The 27,123-nt window shown below is 38.4% G+C and overlaps 1 protein-coding gene across 1 annotated transcript in view; it reads left to right on the forward strand.

Annotated features, from left to right (window-relative positions):
• The window catches only part of LOC139728916 (ankyrin repeat and IBR domain-containing protein 1-like), a 167,353-nt gene that overhangs the window by 43,892 nt on the left and 96,338 nt on the right, over positions 1-27,123 (forward strand). The window contains exon 3 of the mRNA XM_071639845.1: positions 10,885-11,131. Coding sequence (XP_071495946.1) covers positions 10,885-11,131 — 247 coding nt within the window. The remainder of the gene's footprint in view (positions 1-10,884; positions 11,132-27,123) is intronic.

Here is a 27,123-nt window from a genome sequence, read left to right on the forward strand (position 1 = left end):
TACTATGTTGCATCTTAACAGACACAATTTTCTTTAGAGAACAAAATTTTCGCCGGAGGCTACCCTAAGGCTACTCTGCATTTTGTGGCCTGTTAAGACGGGGCATTAGTAAAACAAAATAGTTTATGCTGAGGTTTATTAACATTTTGTCATTTTTTAAAATCCAAATATAGTGAAACAGACCTTGATAGTCAAGGCGCTAATTCCTGTAAGGGGCTTGATTAAGGAGTTCGTTCAACCCACCCTGCAGAAAAGGTTTGACCACACAGGGTGGTAGATGGGACCTCCATGAATACCCCCAGGTAGTATGTGATTCAAAATTGTGGTATCAAAATTTTGCAGGCCACTTTTCATTATTATTTGTGGGAACAAACATAAAAAAGTCTGCGCACGCCAAGACTACTACATGCACCACTGGCACTTCTTGCAGGAAGCTCTGTGGCACCTACAGTGCCAGTGGTGCGTGTAGTAGTCTTGATGTAGACTTTTTTTCGAACCAAAAAAGGTTTGTGCCCGCAAACTAATGGAGCTGTCACACCTTTCCGGGTAAGCTACGCCGCCGGCTTGTAACGAGTAGGGATTTTCCAGCACGCAGGAGAGTTTTCTGCAGGTGGACAAGGATTTTGGTGAGTTCCGTACTTGCGTCTTACCTGCTAGACGCCTGCTTCTTTCCTATTACTTGCGTGTATTCCGTGTGACCTGCGTGAAAGCTTCGAAACCGACCCGTTTTCAGTTACGAGTGACATAAAGGGGACTGCAAAGTACCTGCGTGGGAGCTGCTTGCGAGGTCTGCCACTAAGGGCCTCTTACTTGTGTTCTGTGTGTACCTCTGCGGGCAAACCCCCACGACTTACCCGGAACAAGTTTTGAACATGCTCAAGGCTTTGTCAAACCGTGCCTGGGGAAGCCCTGCGGGTTGACTTAGGGGAAAATTAGCTACCTGAAGCTCCCCACAGTTGGCCCGCACCTGGCAGTTCTTATCTCGCCCGTAGTTGCCCAGAAGTGCGGACGCTAGTCCGATACATTTACCCGCAGCCAAGTTTTGAGCATGACCAAAACATTTTCCGAGTGAGTCTCGGAGATTGCCTGCAGAGGTCCACGCAGAACACTAGTAGGAGGCCCGTAGCTGCCACAAGTCGCATGCAGTTGACCCGCTTGAAGTACGTAAGTTACCCGTGGATCTATGCAAATCGAATTTCTTTAGAAGGATTCCTTCACAAAGTTGTCAGCCCCCATTCGCCACCCATGCAACTGACACGCAGGTCACATGGAATGCACTTAAGAGGAACGTAAGTAGCACGGGTCCACCATGTAGGAAGCACGTGAAACTCGCCTTAAGCCTTGTCCGCCTGCAAAAATTGTCCTGCTTGCAGGAAAATCCCCACACGTAACAAGCCCACGTAGCTTGCCCGGAAAGGTGTGTCAGGGCCTAAACTTGACTGTGGGTAAATAGGACTTGCTACGGGCAAGATTCATACTAGGTACTGTCATGTGCAGGTTATCTGCGGGGACTTCCGTGTAGCAAAAATAAAACCTTATTGTTCTTCGCAAGTCGCACGCAAGGCTTGCCCGGAAATGTGTGATAGTACGGTCTTTCCTTTTCATGCCAAGTGGTAGGTGACGCTGGTCGCTATCATTTTAAGTAGATTGTTAAGAAGCAGATGTGGGAAGATTGAACAGAAAATATCTTTTTAAAAGAGATGAAAGCTTGAAATTTGGCATCAATTTTCCAATGTGTCATATCTTAAGACAAAAATAACACCCACACAAAAATTCAAGATAGTAGCCATTTATCACAGTTGTGATTAATGTGTTACATAAAAGTTAATTCTCAACCTATAATTTGATAAAATAGCCATTTAATAAGATAGTTTTGCTGTCTATTCATTTGTGTTCATATGCATTCGAACAAAATTATACTAATGAAAATCATGTTGAGGATATACCCTTCACTTTTTTTTCTTGAATGTTACTCTATTGGTGTTCAAGGAGAAATGATGATGTTACTTTTACAATAATTTCGGGGTCAGACAACTTTCTACTTTACCGTAGTCATTTATAATTTTGCCACAGCCTGACAGCAAAGTAGGATAAAGTGAAAATATATATATATATCTGGAATCCACACAGGTTTGTTTCATTTGCCTTTCGTGCACATCAGCCATTGTAGATCAGATCTTAAACTACCTACCTCAACACTATAAGATTAGCCTGGATAAAAGGGAAAGGGCGGGCGCCCAAGAATTTTCTCTCATTCTCTCCTTAGCATTAATACATTACTGCACATTTTGATACAAATTTACATACTTATAATGATTTTTCATTTTATTCTATTACTTCTTTTTTTACAATAGCTTACGAACACAAAAGTACAATATTATTCTTTGATGGATAATACAGGTTATATTCCTTCTTTAGAAAGGAATTAATCTGCATTCTTAAATAAACTTCCTTTAAGAACATGAACAATATATTGCTTTCCTCTGTTCTTTTCAAAGGTTGTTTAGAATAACCATCACTCTGTAAACACTCAAAAGAGCTAACATTAGAATATCACTGGCTTTGCTCTCTGTACTCCCATATATTTTTAAGGGAAATTTGTGTCCATACATTGCTGAAAACTACAGTTGCCTGTATACTAGAAGTCAAATTTGTGTTGACAGTACGACGGATGCAACTTTTTCATGCATTTTACTATTCGAAAATGATATCTTCCTTTTAATGGCCGTTTTCTCGAAATGTGTTATTACATGCCTTTGTTTACAAATTGTGCTGTAACTTGAGAACGCTTCAATATTTTCTTCCCATATGTGGTACACTTATACAGAAGGACATGCTTATTGAGCTCTTTGAAATTATGGGCTTTAGTTTGTAAAGTTATTGACAACTGAATGCTGATTGGATAATACTGGTTGCCATGGCAACAGGAGAAAACTTTGTTTACAATAATCAATAATTTTTTTTTTTAATTGCATCTATCTACAAAAATTGAACAAAAAATACCAAAGTTTGCAGCAGTAGGAGGCATTTTTGGGGTTACCAATCACCTGTAGGCATCTGGTTACCATGGTAACCATGCACAATATTATACCTTACAATGTATCCCATTGTATTGCTGACATCTCTAGCAACATGTACATATACACCTGTATGGTTTTATTGAGTTTTGATGAATTATTCCAGAGGCTCCAACCCCAAGCACCTTCTGATCGGTAGATTCTCCCGCCTGAAACCACTATCAAACAGGAGACTCCAATTTGATGTGCGCGTCACGAGCGCAATTGCGGCCAGGGTCTAGGGCCCACAAGGGCCCTGGAAGCTCGGTTCTAGATGCTCTCTCGTGCTATCTACTTAAGGCTTATTTTTCAACAAACAATGATATCAAAGTAAGAAATCATTTCCAGCGGGAGACACAGTGCCAGGGCGGGAGAAATGAAATCTCAAGCGGGAGAACGGGAGATTTTGCAAAAATGGGCTTTCGGCGGGAGATCTCCCGTCGAAAACGGGAGAGTTGGAGTCCCTGTTATTCATGAAATAAATGAAAAAAAACTGTGATTATTTTGTCATTTTTAGTGCCAAGCATCACCGACCCTAGCCTAGTTTCTAGCCGTTTTTATTTCGTCTTTATTTCTCCGAGTTGCAGCTTGTGTATGTGGAGAAGCCCGCTAAGCCGAGTGAGGGAGCATACCCAGTGATTGCGACGCCCGAAAAAAAAAACAACAACTGTTCGGGCGTCGCAATCACTGGGTATGGGCCCTCACTTGGCTTGTTGCAACTCGAAGGAAATGAAGACGAAATAAAAACGGCTAGAAACTACACTACACTGACCCCAGCTGGGCATGAAAAGTTAGTTTGCAGGCAAAAACTCTTGTTTGTCGAAGAAAAAGTCTGCGTGCGCTAAGACTACTGCACGCACCACTGGCACTGGTGCCTGCAGCAGTGCTAGTGGTGCGTATAGTAGTCTTGGTGTGCGAAGACTCTTTTTCAAACAGCAAGGTCTTGTTGCAACTAAAGTGGCCTGTAAAATTTTATTGATACCACAATTTGGAATCACATACTACCTAGGGGTGTTCCAGAGGGTCCAACCGACCACCCCATGCAGTCAAACCGTTTTTGCGGGGTGGGTTGAACGAAGTAATTTTTTTCGGGTCCCTGCGCCTTGACTATGAGGACCTCACATGACACAGTTTCACAAGAGGCCCGCAAGATAATTGCATGAGAACAGCATGATTTCTAGGTGCGCAACACTTGGCTTTTGTATTTGTTTGGCAACAAACATTTTATGCCTGTGTATCTGAGTCGGCCCTAGTACCAATATGCTATATCATGACAACCTGCACATTGCAAGGTTGTGAGAAGGGGGAGGGAGAGGTGGGGATATATTTGATATTTTTGCCTCCTACTGAAGCAAGGACTTGTGCAATTAATATTGGTTTAAAACGAATGTGAAAAATTATTTATGAACTAGCTGCCTCGGCGCACGTTGCGCGCGCGCCTCGGCAGCTAGGCTCAGCGCTACGCGCCTCGGCGTCCCTTGTCAAGTATAGTGAGGTGCCCGCACCTCCTCAGGGGCCCGAATACCGTCACCCTGCTTAAAATTGTTTTAAGCACACTAAACAAAAATTTATGACCGGGACTGTGTTCAGTACACTTGAAACTTGGCAGGGCCACCACAACCAAGCAAATTGTGGTGAAAGCTGAACAGTTTTTCGCGAAAATCTGACATTTTAATCGGAATATGTGTAAGAATGCTATCACCACTGTCCCCGCACGCATCTTTTCCGTGTATGTCTATGGGAACATCACCGTCACCCGCACACATCTTTTACGTGCTAAGTCTATGGGAACGCTGGTAACGAGTTGAGGGGCCCCTTCCTTAGCGCACAACACTATTCCGCATCGTTCGCGTTTGGCGACGATAGCTGCAAATTTTCGATATCGATCAGTGAACGTGTGATTCCATTGGAATTTTCAGCATTTTTCCTGTATGTGAAGGGGATTTCATAGAATTTCAGTGACGAAATGTGATTCAAATATGAACAAAAATTACCTATGACGAGGTGTGGGTCACCCAAGCATACTGTAGATTTTTTTTATAGTTTACGCAAGTGCGGGATATGTATTTTGATGACAGTGTCATTTAACGGTGTATAGTTTACATTTGTGTTATTGTTTTGAGCAAGTAGAATTATTGTTTGGGTAGTATTGAGTAGTTGTTTATAACTGTAAATATTATTGTAGAAATTTGTTTTTATTTTCATTTCTGCATAGAACTTTTTTGTTTTGTTTTGTATAAGTAGTTATTATATAGTTTTTGTTATGCCTCCGCCACGAAGTGTCGCCGGAGGCATTATGTTTTCGGGTTGTCCGTCCGTCCGTCCGTCCGTCCGTCCTTCTGTCCGTCCTTCCATCCGTCCGTAATGAATTTTGTGGACAAGGTAACTATCAAAACCTGTTGAGGTATCCTAATGAAACTTGGCATGTATGTGTATTAGGGGTGAAGTTGTGCCTATCAACTTTTGGGTGCACATGCGCAAGGTCAAAGGTCAAAAGGTCAAGGTCAATTACATAAAATGTCACTATTTCCACCATATCTATGCAATGTCTGAAGATGTTTTCTTGAAACTTAGTGTATACATGTATTACCCAATTAAGACTCTCTGGTGAATGTTTGGGTCATGAGGTCAAAGGTCAAAAGGTCAAGTAGAAATATTAAAACTGAACTCTTTTTTTCTCCGTACCTTGGAAAATTGTTCAAGGTATCTTCATGGAACATAGTATATGTACTGACTGGCAGTGATTATCTAGAGAATGTAGGGTTCATGGGGTCAAAGGTCAAGTGCAACACATCAAAATTTTACTATTTCCCTCATGTTTATGCAAGCCAACAGGATAATTTTTTTTTTACACTTGGTATATGCATGTGTAACCTAATAGAAATTCTCTGGAAAGTTTGTTTTTTCTTTTTCTTTTTTTGCCTCAAAGGTCAAAAGGTCAAAGATCAAGTGAAAGTGCTGAACTAATTTTTTCCTCCGTATCTCGGAAGTGGCTCAAGTTATCTTGAAACTTACTACATATTTATGCATGTTCTACCTGAAAGTGATTATGTTATGAATTTTAGGGTCAAAGGCCAGATGAAAATGGGAACAATTTACTATTCAATACAGAAATTGCACTTTTTCTCCATACCTTGAAAATTACTCAGATACATAAATGTATGAATGGGTCAAAGTCAAGTTAAAGTCCTTAAATCTCCAAATACATGCTCTCCTATTCATCCAATTAAACCTAGGTCAAGGAAGGTGAACATTCAACACATTTTTGACAAACTTGTCATTTTTTGCCAATTTTGTGAAAATGTAAGCACACATTGTCCACATGTACATGTACTATTTAGACCTATTAGGAGAATCATGCATTATGGCGGAGGCATACCAGTCGCCATAGCGACATTTCTAGTTTTTTTTTTTTTGTTTTCCTATGCAGTTTTAACTTACTGATTAACCATTGTGGACTTGTAACTGGCCAGCAATTGAGGTTTTATCACCAATTGTAATATTGATACTCATTTTTAAGTATGCTGAAAAAAAAAATCATTTTAGTTTGCACCAAGTGGCCCCATTTTAAGATATAGAATGCAAAAGCTCACTCCCTTCTTGCCAGTGTATTCTTGTCTTCCGTATCAGTTACTGACTCCTAAAAAGTTAATAATTTATGACTTGGGTATACAGTGTATATTGTCATGCATGCTATTAAAAGGAGGAATGTAATCATTCATACTCTTGTTTTCAACTCCTGTCCTTTGGATTGAGAAGTGCACATTTTACTTTCTTACTGGTCATGCTGAGAGATAGTCCATGGGCCAGGCCAGATATTGGTACCATCTGAGGTGGCAAAACCTTTTTGGTGTCATTTTGTTTGTCGGGCATAGATATGCTTATCAAGCTATGATAGCATTTCCAAATGAGTAGCTTAGTCATAGTAAATGAATTTTTAACCAATTTGGTCTCGTTGTTATATCCCTATACTTCTGAATCGAAACTAACCGCCATACAAAGAAGAGCACTGTCTTCTGTATGTTCCATAGAGCTGTAAAATGCAGCTCTATGGTATGTTCACAGGTGTTCTGTTGTAAACGCGGTGCGCTTAGTCTTTATTCAAGGCAGCGAAGGGAATATCCAAAGGTTATGATGTCCACAGCGCTTAGTCTTTATTCTAGACGGCGAAGGGAATGTCCAAAGCGTATGATACAGTGTATATCCTTTTATCTAAAAACAACAACAACAACAAAAGCAATTCCTCGTGAATTTTACCGTATCTTTCAATTATTTATAATTTTCTGGCGAAAACGCTACGGTGAAAACGCTGATACCACGCCAATGTCGCTTTATTTCCCTCCAATAATGAAAGATAATGCAAAAACAAGGTACCGGTACACTACAATACATTATTATAAATAACATTGTAAATGAACAGAGTGATTTTTGTTTAAAACTGATGTATTTGTTGATAGGGTGGTATAAAAACAGTATAGATAATCCCTTTTATGAGGAACTTTAGATATGATAACGGTACATTGGTCTAGATAAAGAACTAAGCGCACCGCGTGACAGCAGTGGACATCATAACCCTTTGGATATTCCCTTCGCTGCCTTGAATAAAGACTAAGCGCACCGCGTTTACAACAGAATACCTGTGGACATACAGAAGGCAGTGCTCTTCTTTGTATAGCGGTTTAGTTTCGATTCAGAAGTATAGGGATATAAATACGAGACCAAATTGGTTAAAAATTCATTTATTATGACTAAGCTACTCATTTGGAAATGCTATCATAGCTTGATAAGCATATCTATGCCCGACAAACAAAATGACACCAAAAAGGTTGTGCCACCTCAGATGGTACCAACAACCCATTTTTCGGGTCTTGGCCCATGGACTAAGAGAGTTAAGGAAGATTGACTAGCTGTGGCAGTGGAAGTATCGTCAATTCTGGAATACTAGTATTAAAATAGTCAGCAAACCTGTTTTTTTTTTTTTACTAGTATGTACTCTGGAAAACTTGTAAATGGTCAGCAAAACTTTTTTTTTACTATTAAAATTACTCTGGAAAAGTATAGCTAGTCAGCTATGGTTTTTTTTTTCTATGTAATGTAACTTACATGTACTTATCATTAGTTCTGGAAGGTGTTTATGTAAAAAGATGGAGAGGCAGAGTATGTCATAAGTGATGGGCTCTGGGCCGACCTTCATCAATGAAGAATGCAGTGACTGGTCAAAAATGGTGCGAAAAACTTCTTACTCTGTGCTCTGGAAAGGTGTAGCTGTCAGCAAGGTGTTTTTTTCTATGCAATTTTAACTTACTGAGACACCATGCAGAACTTGTAAGTGGCCAATAGAGGTTTTAACACCAATTTTAACATAAATGTTCATTTTAGGAATATACTGAAAAAGTCACTTTAGTATGCACCAAATGGCCCCATTTTAAGATATAAAATGCAAAAACTCCCTACCATGGCAGGGGGGACACTCCCCTCCCACAACCTCCCTCCGCTGCCTCGCAATATCTCGCTCTCACCTGTTAGACAATTTCGGCAGCCCTGGCGTACGTGTACCTACCTAGCGCCGCACCGCACAGCGCTGACCACGGAAAGGCCCCTGTCCCCAAGCCAGCCAGGCCTGTGATACATACTGTAGCTATAGCCCCCGCATTGCCCTACAACTTGTAGGCCTTGCATATTATAGCATGCAGGGCACGCATACAAGCTAGACATACCGGTACTGCTTGATCATTTTGATCGACTTGCACATTAGTCATCTCTGCATACGCTGAAAATAATGCTGGAATATATTCACCTACCTGGATATCGTCATGGAATGCCCATCTTTTTTATTTGTTCTCTGTCAAAGTGCTGTGAACACAATCGGGACGAACCGTGATCTCGAACTTATCCTGTCTCCAAAGCAATTTCTTCCAAGCAAGTGGCACGCGCTGTGGAGTCACCTACAAACTTCACCCATGTCACGTCTCGCATGCCAAGGATATTTCTGTAGATTTGTTCATTTATTGTGGTACAGCAATTTTTCTAGAATGGAAAAATTTCAAATCATATAAAAGCGAAAATTCAAATGGAGGAAACAGTAAGTACACGCAAGAATACAGTCGGCTGACTGTATAGCTGTGAGCTCTGTAGCGTAGCCGGGGAGTGGTCCAAGAGCCTTAATTCTTGTGTCTACCGGTATAATGTGTACTATGTGTAGCGGCACATCATTTGATCAGCACCTTATTCAGATAGCTCGCACACAGTCATACTCCACCTATATATACGGGCATTAGGACTCACTAGGCGCATTAGAAACCAGGCATATCATTCTTCCAATCAACCATACAGCAACCCATTCACAGGGTCTAGTACCAAAGACTACCAGTTGCAAGAAGGAGGCTGGTATGGAAACGACAGGCTGAAATAGGGTTCAGTGCAGCATTGCTATATTGTAGTTCCTGCTGTTACAATCGATGGTTTTCTCTCTGCTTGCTAAGCTCTATTACACTGGCCTAGTGGTTCCCCATTAATTTTATAGTTATTACCAAAGAGAGAGAGTGCTGCGGACCGCACCTACCCCCCAACCCAACTGAAAACTTATGCAGTGAGCTCGCGGTATTTCTACCCTCTCGAGCCAGGGTCACGTGACTAATACTGTCTTATATTAACCCATCATGTATCAAAATGTATCGGAGTACTATACAACCCTACTTCTATGGCTCAATATTTTCTGGGCCCTTTTCCGTAGGGCTTCTGGCCTTTTTGCCCTAGGCTGGACATCATTAACCTTGGTTTCAGCACAGGGTGTATCATAAAACTATAGGGTGTTCCAAAACCTTCTATACAATTTCTCCATAGGAAAAGCACAGGGGCAAACTCTATGGGATTTTTACACATGTTCAGAAATTAAGGGCATTAGCCGCATATTCTAAAGGTGCTCTATCGCATTTTCGCCACAGCTCTATATCATGTAAAGAGTATTCGCGTATCACAGGCGTACGAACGGAAGTGACTTTGCTCCCGAACTATCCCATAGTGCACCGTAAATGATGCTTAAATCAACATCCGGGTACTTTTTTCGTCATTGGCGATAGCGAGAATTCTCAGAGGTCTTCAGATTTTAGTTGATGAAAACAGTTTTGCAGAGACTCCAACCCCAAGCACCTTCTGATCTGGAGATTCTCTCGCCTATAACCCCTAGCAAACGGGAGACTCCAAGATGATGTGCGCAAAGCGCGAAGTTCCTTGCGGGCGGGGTCCAGCTCTAGGGTTCTAGATGCTCTCTCGTGCTATCTAAGGCTTATTTTTCAACATATGATGGTAATAAGTAAGAAATCCTTTCCAACGGGAGACAGAGCCAGGGCGGGAGAAATTAAATCTCAAGCGGGAGAACGGGAGATTTTGCAAAAAGGGGCTTTCGGCGGGAGATCTCCAGTCGAAAGCGGGAGAGTTGGAGTCTCTGGTTTTGAAATGGCTGGGATATCAAAAAACAAAGTAAAACGAAGTTGTCCTATCCTATTGAAGGTCGGGTCCCACCTTTTATTAGGACCACTGTGCGTTCATATATCTCAGCCATTTCAAAACCAATATTCACAAAATAAACTTTGAATTCCTTTTAGAATTGTAGCTCATTCATATATCACAAGAGGTTTTGCATTATCTCATAAAAGAGTTGGAAACCTGAAGCCCCATCTCAATCGAAACCATACCATCACTTTAACCTGCCTTGTCGGAGTGAACCTACAAGTGTATATACAGCTCCATGGTGTATACAGGAATTGTACAGTTTATACCAAAGATTTTTCTGATCCCTCCATCCTTTATTTTGCTTCTGCTACACCAGACTCTTTCTCCTGAAGCACAGTGGCAACCCGATAAAACGCAATGTCAACAACCAGACCTCTCTTCACTGCCTTTGCATGTCAGAGGTGCCTCGCCCTCCTTCGTCCACCTATAGTTACTCACAGTACTATTACTCACAGCCACCAGAGAAGAAGCGAGCAGAGTGTCTACGCCTTATACTAGCCTGGCAGGGGGTATCCATTGGCAATGGGGAGCGGGAAAAGATTGACATCAATGCTGCTGATGATGTGAGTATTGCACATGCTTGTAATCCTTGATGTTCATTTTTATTAACAAATATTCCATATTACCAGTGGATTTAGCTAACTCCCTCAATTATTTAGCATTTTACTGGAGGTTTGGCACATTGTACCACTATAAATTTCAGATGTGCAAAACAAAGCTTTCAGTAATGCTGAACAGTGTGTTGCCATGGTAACCACATTTTTCAATGTAAAGCATACAAAAATATTGTGGATTGAGCTAACTCCCTCAGTTTTTGAGCATTGGCTTGAAATTTGGCGCATGTATTAAACCGGAATAGTACAAAGATGTGCAGACTTTATCTTTCATCATTGTTGAACAATTTGTTGCCATGGTAACAGCATATTTTATATTAAATCATACCAGATATGTTGTAGATTTTAATAGCTGTCTCAGTTTTTGTCGGGCCCACCGGAGGTGAGGGGAGACTAAGGGATTGCCTGCGGCATCTGTCCGTCCGTCCGTCGTCCGTCCGTCCGTCGTCCGTCCGTCCGTCGTCCATCTGTCCGTCGTCCGTCTGTCCCCGTCCGTCCATCCGTCGTCTGTCCGTAACGCTACAAAAACTTCAATAACTCTTTCCTGTGGGCTTCAATTGCAATCAAACTTTGAGGGAAGAGGGGTAATACAAAGTTTCACATTTTACCATATATGAAGGTCACCTCAAGGTCAAAGCTCACAGGCAGGGGTCAATGAACTTTAGGGCCCAATGTTAAGTTTTTATGGCGCGTTTCTATTATGGGTCATAACTTTTGATCCATAACTCCATTTGTGACCAAACTTGGATGGTAGATGTCCCTTGGGAGTGGATGATCACCACAAGGTCAAAGGTCACAAGCAGGGGTCAACAAACTTTTAGAGCCAATGTTAAAGGACAAGTTCACCTTCATAAACATAAGGATTGAGAGAATGCAACAGTATTAGTAGAACACATCAGTGAAAGTTTGAGGAAAATTGGACAATCGATGCAAAAGTTATGAATTTTTAAAATTTTTGTGTTGGAACCGCTGGATGAAGAGACTACTACAGCTTGTGAGTCATATGCGTACAACAGTATCAAGAAAATGTAAAAGAAAATTCAACATATTTTCACTTTTTTCGCATAATAAAAGAGCACGTGACTTGCCTCTTTCTATAGGCAGGGGGAACAATATTACCCATAACATTTGTCGGAAACGAGTCAGGGGAATGTGTACTTTTTTCAAAAGATGGAATCTTGTGAAATTCTCTTTATATTTTCTTTATATTGTTGTACGCATGTGACATCTAAGTTATTCATACACTGCAGTAGTCTTCTCATCCAGCGGTTACTGCACAAAAACTTCAAAAATTCATAACTTTTGAACGGATTGTCTGATTTTCCTCAAACTTTCAATGATGTGTTCTACTAATATTGTTGCATTTTCTCAATCCTTATGTTTATGAAGGTGAACTTGTCCTTTAAGTTTTTATGGCGTGTTTCTATTATGGGTCATAACTTTTGATCCATAGGTTGGTTTGTGACCAAACTTGGATGGTAGATGTCCCTTGGGGAGTGGATGGTCACCACAAGGTCAAAGGTCACAAGCATGGGTCAACAAACTTTTAGAGCCCAATGTTAAGTTTTTATTGCGCGTTTCTATTATGGGTCATAACTTTTGATCCATAGGTCTGTTTGTGACTAAACTTGGATGGTAGATGTCCCTTGGGGAGTGGATGGTCACCACAAGGTCAAAGGTCACAAGCAGGGGTCAACAAACTTTTAGAGCCCAATGTTAAGTTTTTATGGCACGTTTCTTTTTTGCCATAAATTTTTACCCTTTTATATCTCCTTTTATCTGTTCAATCTCTTTTTTTAAAATCTGTTATATCCCATCCGCCTAAAATATCTTGTACGCGAATGGGCGAGACACATTATGGCACTTGCTTTGTTGAACATATGACTTGAAATTTGGCATACATGACCACAATGATATGAAGTTGCGAACTTCATCTTTTATTGTCACCACACACTATGTTGCCATGGTAACAATATTTTTAAATAAAAAGTAGAATGATCTTTATACCCCGCATACACGATGAAACTTGATGAAACTTTGATGAAACTTGGGTTGCATGATAACATGGAGGTGTAGATGTGCAAGTCATGATTTTTGTGTTTGTCGGAGAAAGTGTTGCCATGGTAACCACAATTTTCCCAAAACCTTGTGGAGTGAACTACTTCCGCAGTATTGAGGCAATTTTTTTCAAATTTGGTGTGTGTGATAATTAGGTGTGATTATGCAAGACACACTTTGTGTTTGTACCCGACAAGGTGTTGCCATGGTAGTGGCATATTTTTTTGAAAATCTTGTGGAGTCAACTACTTCCACAATTTTGAAGCAATTGAATTCAAATTTGGTGTACATGATGACATTGAGGTGTAAATGTGCGAGCCGTCTTTCTTACGTTTGTCGGAGGAAGTGTTGCCATGGTAACCACAATTTCCCCCAAACCTTGTGAAGTAAACTACCCGTACTTCCACAGTGTTTACGCAATTTATTTCAAATTTGGTATAATGATCTACAGGTGTAGTTATGCATGACACACCTTGTGTTTGTACCCGACAAGGCATTGTCATGGTAACACGCCCAACAGTATATTTTCTTGAAAATCTTGTGGAGTGAACGACTTCCACAATTGTGAAGCAGTCAAACTCACAAGGTATATTTTTCATAGGAATCTGGGTTGCAGGAGCGGGGGTATTAATCACCCTTAGTGATTTCTAGTTTGGATTGTGCTAACTCCCCCAGTGTTTGAGCATTTGTTGTTTGTTTGAGCATCTACTGTACCGGGCCTGGTGCTTGGCGCATTGCAATTGGGTAAAGCTTGTGTGTGATTGGAAGTGTGTAAAAATTATGAGTGTACAGTGTAAATGCCATTCATCGCCCAGCCTATGAACTCGAACCAGTGCAAGTCTAGTCATATTGATGGCTGTGCATGTGACCTACAGGTGGCAATGAAAATGAGAGGAGCACTTAAGTACCCTGTACAGTGTATCAATTTTGCGTGAACATTTCACGTCCTAGTCAGCTGCTCTTCGTTCAGAATTCTCTGATAATTTGCTCAATGAATGATTGTCTGTACCGTACCCTGATTATTTTTCTGCCCATGTTCTTGCCGTGATTTGGTACCAGTAGTGAATGTTTGAACGTATGTTATCATTGTATCCCCTGGCATGTATGCTGGAGGATACTTTGGATTCAGCAGTGTTACGCCGCCGTCTCCGCTGCCGCATTACATTCTTGTGTGCATTCTAGCGGCCACAAACCTTGACGGATTTCTTTGAAATTTTATACTGAGATTCATATTGGAAATATCTCCACACCTATAACTTTGGGTAATGCTGCCCCCAATGTTCCGTCTTTTGTAGGGTAATATGCCATATTTTTGTGCATAGTTTGCGTGCACTCTAGAGGTCACATTTGTGAACGGGTTTTGTTCAAATTTGGTATGGAAGTTTTTATGATGTAATCTACAGGCTTACAGATTTTGGATCTGCTGCCCCCAGTGTTCCATCTTTTATAGGGTCAAAGGTCATGTTGATGGATGGTTTGTGTGTGCTCTATAGGCTACATTTCTTAACGAATTTTGTTAAAATTTGGTATGAAGGTGTACCATGATATAATATACAAACCTATTGATTTTGGATGTGCTGCCCCCAGTTTTCTGTCTTTTATATGGTCAAAGGTCATGTTGTTGGTGGATGGTTTGTGTGCGCGCTAAAGGCTACATTTCTTTATGAATTTTGTTCAAATTTGTTATGAAGGTTTACCATGATATAATCTACAAACCTATTGATTTTGGATGTGCTGCCCCCTGTGTTCCATCTTTTGTAGGGTCAAAGATCATATTGTTGGTGGATGGTTTGTGTGCGCTCTATAGGCTGTGTTATTTCTAAACGGATTTTGTTCAAATTTGGTATGAAGGTCTACCATGATATGAGTTACAAGTGTAAAGATTTTGGATGTGCTACCCTCACTGTTCCATCTTTTATAGGGTCAAAGGTCATATTGATGGATGATTTGTGTGTGCTCTTCATAAGCTACAGTACCATTTCTTGACAGATATTGTTCAAATTCGGTACGAAGCTCTATACCATGATATAATCTACAAGCCTATGTGCATGGCTCAGATCAAGGGTACACTGCACAATGTGCAAAAGTGTGCTTCTGAAAATTCTAAATTAAACTAATGCAATGTGACCAGGACATAAAGTACCATTTTCACTTTTTTTTAGGCATATAATATAGTAGCTCCAGACAAGGTTTCAGGTTCATTGCTCCGAAGTTAGGTATTTTACAGCATTTTTATGGTTAAAAAATGCCCATTTTTCATGATTTTTTGTATTACATTCAGAACAATGACTTTTTGGACACCTTAATTTTTACTTTTACATTTTGAAATATGAACTGATTTAAAACTTTCAATAAATATTAAGCATCAAATTACAGAATTCTCGCGTTGTTTATTTTTTACAACACTTCTGAAATTCCAACAGCTTCAGGGCAATTTGTATGTCACGTACATAACTTTTGGTGTCTACCAATTTTGTAAACTTGTTAAGTGAAAAAACTTGTGGGCAAACAGTACATATTCTTTATGATATTCCCATTTATATGTATATTAGTAGAGCGGCATAGCCGAGCAATTGTGCATTTTGTGATAAAAGCACCAAATTTCGTACACAGGTTGACAATCACGTTCAGAGTAAAATTTAGATATTGGGCCATCGTAAATAGCGCCCTCAACGTCCATGGCAGCCATTTTCAAAATGGCTGCCATAAATGCCATGTTTTCGTAAAATTTGCTAATTTTAGGAGAGAAAAGTCAATAAGATTTTGGTTACAAATGGGAAATTACATTCAAAATAAATCTAGATATCGGGTCATCGGAAATAGCGCCCTCAACGGCCACGGCAGCCATTTTTCAAAATGGCCGCCATAAATGTCATTTTTTCAAAATATTTGCTAACTTCAGAAGGGAAAGCCAGTAAGATTTTGCAAACAAGTGGGAAATTACATTCAAAATGAATTTGAATATTTGGCAATTGTTAATTGCGCCCTCAACGTCAATGACAGCCATTTTTCAAAATGGCTGTCTAATGTGCCACTTCTTCGATGATTTTGCAAATTTCAGAAGGGAAAAGTTAATAAGATTTTTTCCCATAAATGTTAATTACATTCGAAATAAATCTAGATATTGGGCCATTGGAAATTGCGCCCTCAACGGCCGTAGTACCCATTTTTTTCAAAATGGCCGCCATAATTGCCATTTTTTGTTAAAAAATGCAAATTTCAGAAGGGAAAGCCATTTTTTTCTTTTTTTACAAACAAGCGGAAAATTACATCTAAAATAAATCCACACAATGGGCAATTGAAAACTGCGCTCTTAATGGCTATGGCAGACTTCTTTTTTTGTTGTTAAATGGGCACCATAAGTGCCACTTTTTCATTAAAAAATGCTAATTTCAAAAGGAAAAGTCAATGAAATTTTGGTTATAAATGGGAAATGATATTTGAAATAAATCTCGATATTGGGCCATCGGAAATTGCGCTCTCAACGGTCATGACAGCCATTTTTCAAAATGGCCGCCATTAATGCTATACTTTCGAAAAGATTTACTAAAATCAGAAGGGAAAGCCAATGAGATTTACATTCAAAAGTAAACTTATTGGGCCATTGCAAATTGCCCCCTCAATGGCCATTGCAGCCATTTTTCAAAATGGCCACCATGAATGTCTTTTTTTTAACGTAAAGTGTTTGCAGACGTCAATTAGAATTGCCACAAGGGTGGAAAATTACATTCAAACTGAATTTGATAATAGGCCATCCAAAAGTGCATCCTCAACAGCCATAGCAGCCAAGTTTCAAAACAGCTGCCATGGATGCCCCCTTTTTTTTTCTTTGCAAAAATTTGCTGATGTCAGAAGGAAAAGTCAATAAGACTTTGCAACCAAGTTGAAAATCATGCTCAAAAATAAATTTAAGTATAAGGTCTTCTTAGAAGGCGCCCTCAAGGGCCATGCTGACCGCCATGGATGTCTGCTTCTTTTTTCTTTTTTTTCTTTTTTTTTTGGAAAGATTTGCTAATTTCAGAGAGAAAATCAATGAAATTTGTACATATGTTGAAAATCATATTCAAAAGAAAATAATATATGAGGTCATTACAAATGGCACCATTAACGACCATGGCAGCCATTTTCCAAATGGCCACTATAGATGCTATTCATTTCTTGAAAATATGATAATGCCAGAAGAAGACAATACAATTTCTTGTGTAAATTGACAAAAGACATTCAAATGAATTCAAGTTTGAATTTGAATTTGAATTTGAAATGAAGATATTGAGCCACCACTTAAGCATCGTCCCCAACGGCTATGACAGATCTTTGTCAAAATGGCTTCCACACACTCCTTTTTTTTTTATTTGCTTATTCCAGAAGGAGAGAAAGCGATAGAATAACTGCTAAACAGCCATTATATCTAATGCAATCTGGTGTTCAAAGAAATTTAAATTTTAAAAAAGGTTTCATCGATGGGTTAGTTCAAAATTCATGTTTTCAGTTTAGTTCTAATTGCAGTATTTCGCGTGTGACGGCTAACAGTATGGATATCAAAGGTATGTCTCTTTGTGGAAGCATAGCAAAGTAAATTAACTTTTTTTCGTAAAATGATAAGGCCATTTTTTCGTATCTGTCTTAAAAATATTTAGGACGTCACATTTTAGAATAGATACACGGTCATATAGTCCCATATTTTCAATTGATATGGTGTTACTGTCAAAATTAATTACATGGCGCCATTATCCCTGGAGATATTCATATTACTCTTTTTCGGAAAATTTTTCATGTTTGCCACCTAAGATATGCATTCATCATTGGGTGAGATATAATCTCTAAGCAGTTTGCCTTGTTTATTTTAGTTGTTCCTCAAATGATTTCTTTAACACCAAATTTCAGATTATATAATGTCTCTGTGAGTATTCTACTGTCTTCTCCTTCTGAAGTTTAGCAAATTTTCAAGACAAAAAAGAAGAAGAGTGTATTGTAGCTATTTTGACAAAGAGTCTGAGAATACTGCCATTGATAGAGCACATAGACTTATGATGAGCTCAATGTCTAAACGTCTTTGTATGTAATTGTCAACTTTCGCAAGAGAAAAATATTGTCTTCTTCCGGCAATTAGGACATCTTCACAAAAGAAAAACTGGGCATCTATGACAGCCATTTTGGAAAAATGGCTGCAATTGCCATTATTAGCATTTTATTTCTTCTTGAAAATTTTGCGAAGGAACAATTTCTAGAGTTAATGCAATCTAGATATATTGTTTTGATTTTAAACATGATTTTCAATTTTCAACTTTTCTTTCTGAAATTACCATTTTTTAAAAACAAAATGATTATGACAATGGCAGTCATTTTGAATATGGCGGCCAACGGCCGTTAGGGGCAGTGGTTATAATAATCTAACACAAATATTTATTTCAAACATAATTTTCAAATTGTGGTGCAAAATCTTATTGACTTTTCCTTTTGTAAAATCAGGAAATAAAAAATAGTGGAATCCATGGTGGCCATTTTAAAAAATGGCTGCAATTGCCATTGAGGGCGCTATTTACAATAATGTAATACATAGGCGCAAGATATATTTCAAACAAAATTTTTAAATTGAGTGCAAGATCTTATTGACTTTTCCTTCTGGAATTAGTAAATTCAGAGAAAAATGTGGTATTTATGGCAGCCAATTGCAAACATGGCCACCATTTGGCGTTGAGGGCGGAATTTGCGATGGCCCAATATCTAAATTGATTTTGAATGTTATGTCCGACATGTTTGCAAAATCTTATTGATTTTCCTTTCTGAAAGTTGTAAATTTTTACGAAAAATGGCATTTAATGGCGGCCTATATTGAAAAATCCTGCCATGGCCATTTGAGGGCGGAATTTGCTGATGGGCCCAATATCTGATTTTATTTTGAATGCTATTTCCGACACGGTGCAAGAATCTTATTGATTTTCTCTTCTGAAATTTGTAAAATTTTACGAAAACTGGCATTTATGGCGGCCATTTTGAAAAATCCTGCAATGGCTGTTGAGGGCGCAATTTGCGATGGCCCAATATCTGATTTTATTTTGAATGCTATTTCCGACTCGTTTGCAAAATCTTATTGATTTTCCCTTCTGAAATTTGTAACATTTTACGAAAACTGGCATTTATGGCGGCCATTTTGAAAAAATGGCTGCTATGGCCGTTGAGGGCGCTATTTACGATGGCCCAATATCTGAATAAATTTTTGAATGTTATTCTCTACTTGTTTGCAAAATCTTGCTGATTTTCCCTTCTGAAATTTTTCATTTTTTGCGAAAACTGGCATTAATGGTGGCCATTTTGAAAAATGGCTGCCATGGCCATTGAGGGGCGCAATATGCGGTGGCCCAATATCTAGATTTATTTTGAATGTTATTTCCTACTCGTTTGCAAAATCTTATCGATTTTCCCTTCTGAAATTTGTAAATTTTTACGAAAATGGCATTTATGGCGGCCATTTTGAAAAATGGTTGCCACGGCCGCTGAGGGCGCTATTTACGATGGCCCAATATCTGAATTTATTTCAAATGTCATTGTCAACATGTGTGCGAAATTTGGTGATTTTTATCATAAAATGCACAATTCCTCTAATTTTGCAAGCTATGCCGCTCCACTAATATGTACATGTATCTTTTGAATACTTCAAATTGAATTCAGTGCAACACTAGTGTACTTTTCAATATTTTCACAGTTAATTGATAGACTACATTTTTTTGGTGTCCAGGGGTTATGTACAATGTACATAATGATGTACTCTTATTATAGTTGTATGTCAACACAATCATGTTTTCTGACATAAGGCAAATACCAGGCAGCTACATGTAATGCCTAAGTGCAAACCACTGATAACATTATTTATAAAATTTAAACCTATTGTGTCCTTCAAAATTGGTCTTGAAAGTGGACCCCGAGATATGTACGTGACAGGTTATGCTCGTGTAGAAGAACTGGAACAATATTCCAGACGGAATGCTTGGTCATCCACGGGATTAAAGAAAATCCGCAGGAGAACACTGACACCCTTACTCTGTCAACTTGCGAAGGACCAACTGGAAGTAGAAATCCAACCACAGGATATCGACAGATCCACAGGATTGGCGAGAGGGGGGCAGACTTGACAGGAAAAGGTCATGCTCTTCCTCGTCCCATCATAGCCAAGTTTGCCATCTACGGTCCCAGATCTCGGGTCTACGCTGCCAGATCGAAGCTGAAATCAACCCGCATGTTCATCCACGAGAACCTAACCAGTGACAGACAGAAATTGCTGAGGTGAGGTGAGAGCAAAATACCCCCCCACCCACAAACAAGGGTATGGACACAAGACGTCAGAACCAAGATCAAAACTACACACAACCTCTATACTGTAGCGACACAAAATGACTGGACGGAACACTGCAAATGAACTCAAGAACGATGAGATGCCAGGGACGCTCACCAGCCCTCATGATGTAAACAAACATGGCCCGTATGTATGTTATTCGAACTTGTAAACTTTTTGAACTCAAATGTTGGTCTTTCCTCTGCACTGTACTCTGTTGGATTGTGTTACTATTCTTTGCCGTCATTACTTGTGTTACGTACATGTGTGTGCATAGGTGTATGTGTGTAATGTAGTTTATCATGAAGGGTAACATCTGTCTCAACTCTGTGAGAGCCTTTCAAAAGAAACGTACCTGTGTAGTATGTAGATCGCCTTGTCGTGAAACTTGCTGTACATCTAATATGCATTCGCCCTTACCTTGTAATTCCTGGATTTGTTTCCAATGCACTGCAAGCGAGCTACCTTTCAATCAAATCCTCGATGATGATGAATTTCAAAGAACAATTTACACGTTTTTCAATTACTCAAGTCATTTTTGCTCTTCACGACTTGATTCTTTTGCTTTTGATGCATTTGGCATGAATGAAGAGGAAGATTGGTCTGCCGGTAACTTAGAAAATCCCTGTAATTATTATTTCAATTATACTTTTGATAGAAAGTTTAATCAATGTGGAGATAAACAGGCATTTTCTGTCTTTCATCTTCAATTCGCAGAGTTTGTTTACTAAATTTCACTCCATTTTCTACTTTATTGACAGTTTATGTCACAGATTTTCAGTTTATGCCTTTTCTGAAACATGGTTTAATTCCAATGTACCGTCTATGTATAATATGAAGGGCTACTGAACTCCTTTGTGCATAAACCACGTGAACATCGGAGAGGTGGCGGATTTTGTCTATGATACGTTGATGAGAGATTCACTTTTCAAGTGAGAGATGATTTGTCGTTTTCAAACGAATCTGTAGATACAATGTTCGTTGAGATCGAAATGGAAAACAAGAACATCATAGTAGGTGTGGTTTACAAGGCGCCCAACTCAGATGCACAAGCTTTCAATGGAATGCTGGAGAATTCTGTAGCAAGTATTGCCAGAGAGAACAAGTTGTGTTATATTGCAGGTGATTTTAACTTTGATATTCTGAAGCACTCCATTAATTCATGTACAAATGATTTTCTTAGCATTATGTATACACATGGCTTGTTCCCCTTAATAACAAAGCCTACCCGAGTGACATCCTCATCATTTACATGTATTGATAATATATTTACAAGTGTCTTGGACAAGTCCATTACTCCTGGTATCATATTTTCAGATAGGATATCTGATCACCTACCTGTTTTTCAAGTCACAACGTTTGATTCGACTGATATGAAACTGGACAAGAGCCGTCAATATTTTGAATGTCAAAGCTTTGCAAATAATCTGAATTACTCAGATCTTATCCAAGACCTTTGTTCTGTTAGTTGGTCCTGTGTTGATTCTTAAATATATATGTCATAATGTTTTTTTTTTTAAACTTTGGGTCAAATTTGTAACAAACATATCTATGTTGAAATCAGCCCCAAAAGTTGAATGTAAGAAAACAATTGCAAGAAGACCTTGGGTAACGAAAGGCATTCTGAAATCCATAAACAGGAAACAGAGATTATTTCATGCATATATTAACACGCCTTCTAGTAAAAATAAGCTGATATATCTAGAGGTATAGAAATAAGTTAAATAGTATAATAAGTGCTTCAAAGCGAACATATTTCACAAACTTAATCATGAGAAATAAAACCAACCTTTGTAAAATTTGGAAGATTTTTAATGAAATTTTTGTGGAGATGTAATATATCCAAGCTCCCAAATTCTGTTGAAGTGCTCGGAAAAAAGATTGAAGATGACAAAGAAATTGCTAATGAGTTTAATAAGTATTTTTCTGATATTGGTGTTTCTGTTGGTAACAATGTTGACACTGGGTAAAAAAATGTTTCAGAGATTTTTTGAACTCTAAAATTTCTGAATCAGCTTTTTTCATGCCTACTGACGAGTCAGAAATAATTGAGATCACAAAAAGTCTGAAAAGTTCAGCATCCTGTGGACATGATGGATTAAGTTCTACATTTATTAAGAAAATTATTCACTTCATTGCTCAGCCATTGTGCCATGTCTTTAACCTTTCACTTTACTCAGGCATAGTTCCAGACTCCCTTAAGCTAGCTAAAGTTATTCCGGTGTTTAAGAAGAACGAAAAACATCTCATAGAAAATTACAGACCAATCTCACTCCTCCCTACTTTCTCTAAAATCCTCGAGCGTATTATGCACAAGAGATTGGACAAGTATCTGTCAGAAAAGAACGTATTGATTAAAGAACAGTTTGGATTCCAACCATCTTGCTCTTCTGAAATAGCCCTTTTACATGTCGTGGAGCAGATTACAGCTGCTTTAGTGAGAAAAGAAATTCCTTTGGCCATTTACGTCGACTTGTTCAAAGCATTCGATTCATTATAGACCATGGTATTCTGCTACACAAATTAGAACACTACTGCATTTCAGGTGTACTCCTTCGCTGGTTTGAAAGCTATCTTAGTGGTCGAAGTCAGTATACTAGTTTTGAGGGCACCATTTCAGACATTCTACCCATAACGTGTGGGGTACCACAAGGGAGCGTATTGGGACCACTTTTGTTTTTGGTATACGTGAATGACATCATCAATGCATCCAATCTACTTCGTTTTGTACTGTATGCGGAGGACGTAAACATTTTGGCTTCTCATTCTGACAAAACAACATTTCAAAATGACGAATGATGAACTGCAAAAAGTCTGTGATTGGTTTAAAGCTAACAGATTACAAATGAATGCAAGTAAAACAAAATACATGATATTTCAGTCCTCCGGAATGAAGCTGTCACATGATGATATGATGATATACGCAAATGGTAATGCTATTTCCAGAGTTGATTCAATTAATTTTCTTGGGGTTATTATAGATGAGAGATTATCCTGGAAAAATCACATCAATCACATTCATGATATTACCAAGGAAAACCCTACACAACGCCCTTGTCTTGCCTAATACGTAGATTACTGTAACTTGGTTTGGTCTGGAGCCACTGAGTGTGACTTAAATCGTCTTACTGTTCTTCAGAAAAAAGCTATTTGATTGTGTACAAACTCTCATTATCTCGCTCACACTCCTCCTCTTTTCAAAGACGTAGGCTGTTTATCCCTCAAAGATAGGATCTTTTATAGTACGAGTATTTTTATGTTTAAATATGTACATTCGATATTGCTGTGTATTTTTCATGATTATTTTAAAACGCATTCTATGAGTCGTAATTTTGATACACGTTATAAACAAAACTTTGTCTTGCCATTATGCCCATCTAAGATGAAATATAGGAACTCAGTGCAATATAAAGGTGCAAAAATATGGAATTCATTGGAAGATATGAGTTAAAATCATTTTAAGTTGAAATTGAAACAATATCTCTTTGAATCTTATGATTAGTTATGTTTTATCAAGGTATTGGAACATTATACATTCATGACGTTCTGTTTTGGGTTGTATTTATGTATGTTCTGTTTGTTTTTATGTCTATTTTTTGTCTATTATTGAGTATCTACTGTACATGTAGTGTTATTATGTAATATTTTGTATTATGTATTTTCATGCCAATCTGTTTTTTTAATGTACTTCTGTATAGGGAATCACAATCTTCAAGCCACTGGCTTTTTCGTGTTTTTCCTCGACATTTGATTATTGTACAAATATTGGCTGTATTGCTTTTATGAAATCAATAGATTGAATGGAAATTGAATTGAATTGAAATTGATTTGAATTGAATTGAATTGAATTGAAATTGAATTGATGTACGGAACACACCTTTCAATTCACTATGTAAATTACACATTATGAACTAGTTTCTGCATCTAAGCAAGTTTTTATATCATAAAACTGACATATGAGTAAATTGGTGAGAAGCAGACTCCAATCTCTAATTGGGTGACACGACATTTGCTCCTGCGACATTTGCTCCGGTCTTATCTTCTCTAAGGACTTAGGGTTAGGGTTAGGGTTGTGATAGGGTTTTAGGTTTAGTTTGATGTGAGAATTAGGATTAGGGTTAGGGTTATGTGTATGGGTTGAATTTACATTTGGCTTAGCATGCAGATATATCATGGGAGTAATTGTCGCAGGAGCAAATGTCATGGAACCCTCTAATTGACCCAATACGATACATAATGTACATAACATGGACACCGGTGTCTTAGTTATGTACATGTCACATGGTAAAATTTGGACTCTACATTGTACAAGCATCTGCAATTTGTTTAAAAGTGTTCATGTCATAAATAATAGATAACACTCATGATATGATTGGGTGTCTTTGGCAGAAATGAAGTACATAAGAGATAAGACCATAACATAGGACACCGAGTTATGTACGTAACATTTTTTATGGACAACGTTTTTGTTATTGATAGCTGGTTTTCAGAGAAAATATCACCCTCTGTGCCATCATTGCTGTATACTGCTTCACTGAACAGCATGATATTATAATTTTTGGATCAAATTAAGAAATGAGAAGAAAGTTTATATGGTAGAATGTTAAACATAACTCGGTGTCCATATATATTTCAGGAAATACCTCCAATGTTTGTTCGAAAAATCTTAATTTTTTAATTGGTTTTGTTTCTTTTTGGGGCAAGTTTCACCACACTTTGAAGTATATTTGCAAAAGTGAATTTAAAAATAACATAAAAGCATAAAGAGGACACCGAGTTATGTACATTACACTTTCTGACCACCAAACATGGCTCGCTGATTGCCAGATGTATATAATGTTTCATTCTCTAGCACTTACAGTACCGGTAAATATTGTGCAATGTTTGGAGATTACAAAAATAATGTTACTGAAGTCTGTATGTTAGTTTCAATTTTTTGGTCCAAATGTAACATTTTTGGTCCCTTGATCTGAGCCATGCACCTATTGATTTTGGAAGCGCTGCTTCTGTCTTTTATAGGGTCAAAGGTCATATTGTCGGTGGATCGTTTGTGTGCCCTCTCTAGTGCGGGGGGGGGGGGGATACAATCGCATTGCGTGGCAATGGACATTTCTAGTTTAGATGAAAATTTGATGTGTTTATGTTGGGAATAATATGTAGTTGATGTGCATTTGTGTGGGAATTGTGTTGGAGTTTGAAATCTCTCCTTTCCCTGTAAGTACTAGATTGAAAAAAAAAAAATATGACGAGATCACATCCGGATAAAAGAGAGATCCGGATGAAGGGAGGCTGGACAGGAGAGGTTGGACTGTACATGTACTGGTATGCCTAGTTTCCTTTTTCTCATGATTTGATGCATGTAGGCCTACATACTGTAGCTTTTGAATGGTCAATGTCAAAATTTCAGATACTAACATTTTCTTCAAGCATCAAAAAAAAAAAAAGAAAAAAAAAAGAAAAAGAGGAAAACAATGAGAATTTAGTAAGCATGTGTTAGGCGTAATTTCAAGTCCAGATATTTTGTTGCTGTTCCCATTGCCCTCTTCCTGAGGGCGATGGAAACAGCTTGTGGTGTTTCTTGTGTTTCTTGTTCTATTCGTATTTTATGTTCTGTTTGGCACTTACAAATTATGAGTGTGGTATATTCTTTTCTTTTTTTACCTTCAGAGTCAGGTACGAGTATGATAATTGAGCATGCTTGAAGGCTGTGCAAGTGTTTAATTTGTGCATCAACGGGATGCATGCGTGCTCACTGTACATCATACAGTTGTACAACGTACATCAATTGTTTGTAATAGTGATCAAAGCTTTACTCCGCTTCGACACAAATTGGGGAGTCTGCGAGCAATCTAAATATGCTGTCTTCATATTATACCTTGTACTATGTATTATGTAATGTCCACTACTTGGAATACAAATAAATTTGATTTCATTTCATTTACGGGAGTCTGCTAGATATGTGTTTTCATTGTAGAAAGCCTGTATATGGTGTGTATCAGTGTTAGATATATACCTGCTTTTCAGTGGTTCATATTGGATGAACTATCACTGCGTGTATGCCACACTCAGACATTGTGATCTCAATTCTTGAAATCAAAATACTCACCAACAATGACGCATGCCCACCACCTGTCAGTGACATACTGCAATAGGGTGCCACTTTTAATGGAAACTGCGTCACCAAGATACAATTTGTACTGCACCACACAGATACAGTACCTAGTGTCCACCCTTTCACAGACAACTCCCACCCTTTTAATGTTATATTCAGCTTTAATTTTACCCTATCTTTACCATATGGCATCATAGCTTGGGGGAACATTTATCCAACTTATCTCGACAGACTGTCCAATCTCCAGAAAAAAATGCCGTTCGAATAATTTGCCACGTATCTTGGAGATCTCACACGATGTTTTGTTTTCCGAAAACAAAATTTTAAAGATAACCAATCTTTATTATTATCATCTTGGCCAATTTATGTACAAAGTAAATAATAACTCATTACCATCTGTTTTCACCAGTATGTTTGCAAGAAACCGCTCCTTCCATAAAT

The sequence above is a fragment of the Diadema antillarum genome, unplaced genomic scaffold (genome assembly GCF_040938485.1).
Source record: "Diadema antillarum isolate AM-2024a unplaced genomic scaffold, OU_Dant_1.0 seq00000205_RagTag, whole genome shotgun sequence".
Classification (NCBI taxonomy): Eukaryota; Metazoa; Echinodermata; class Echinoidea; order Diadematoida; family Diadematidae; genus Diadema; species Diadema antillarum.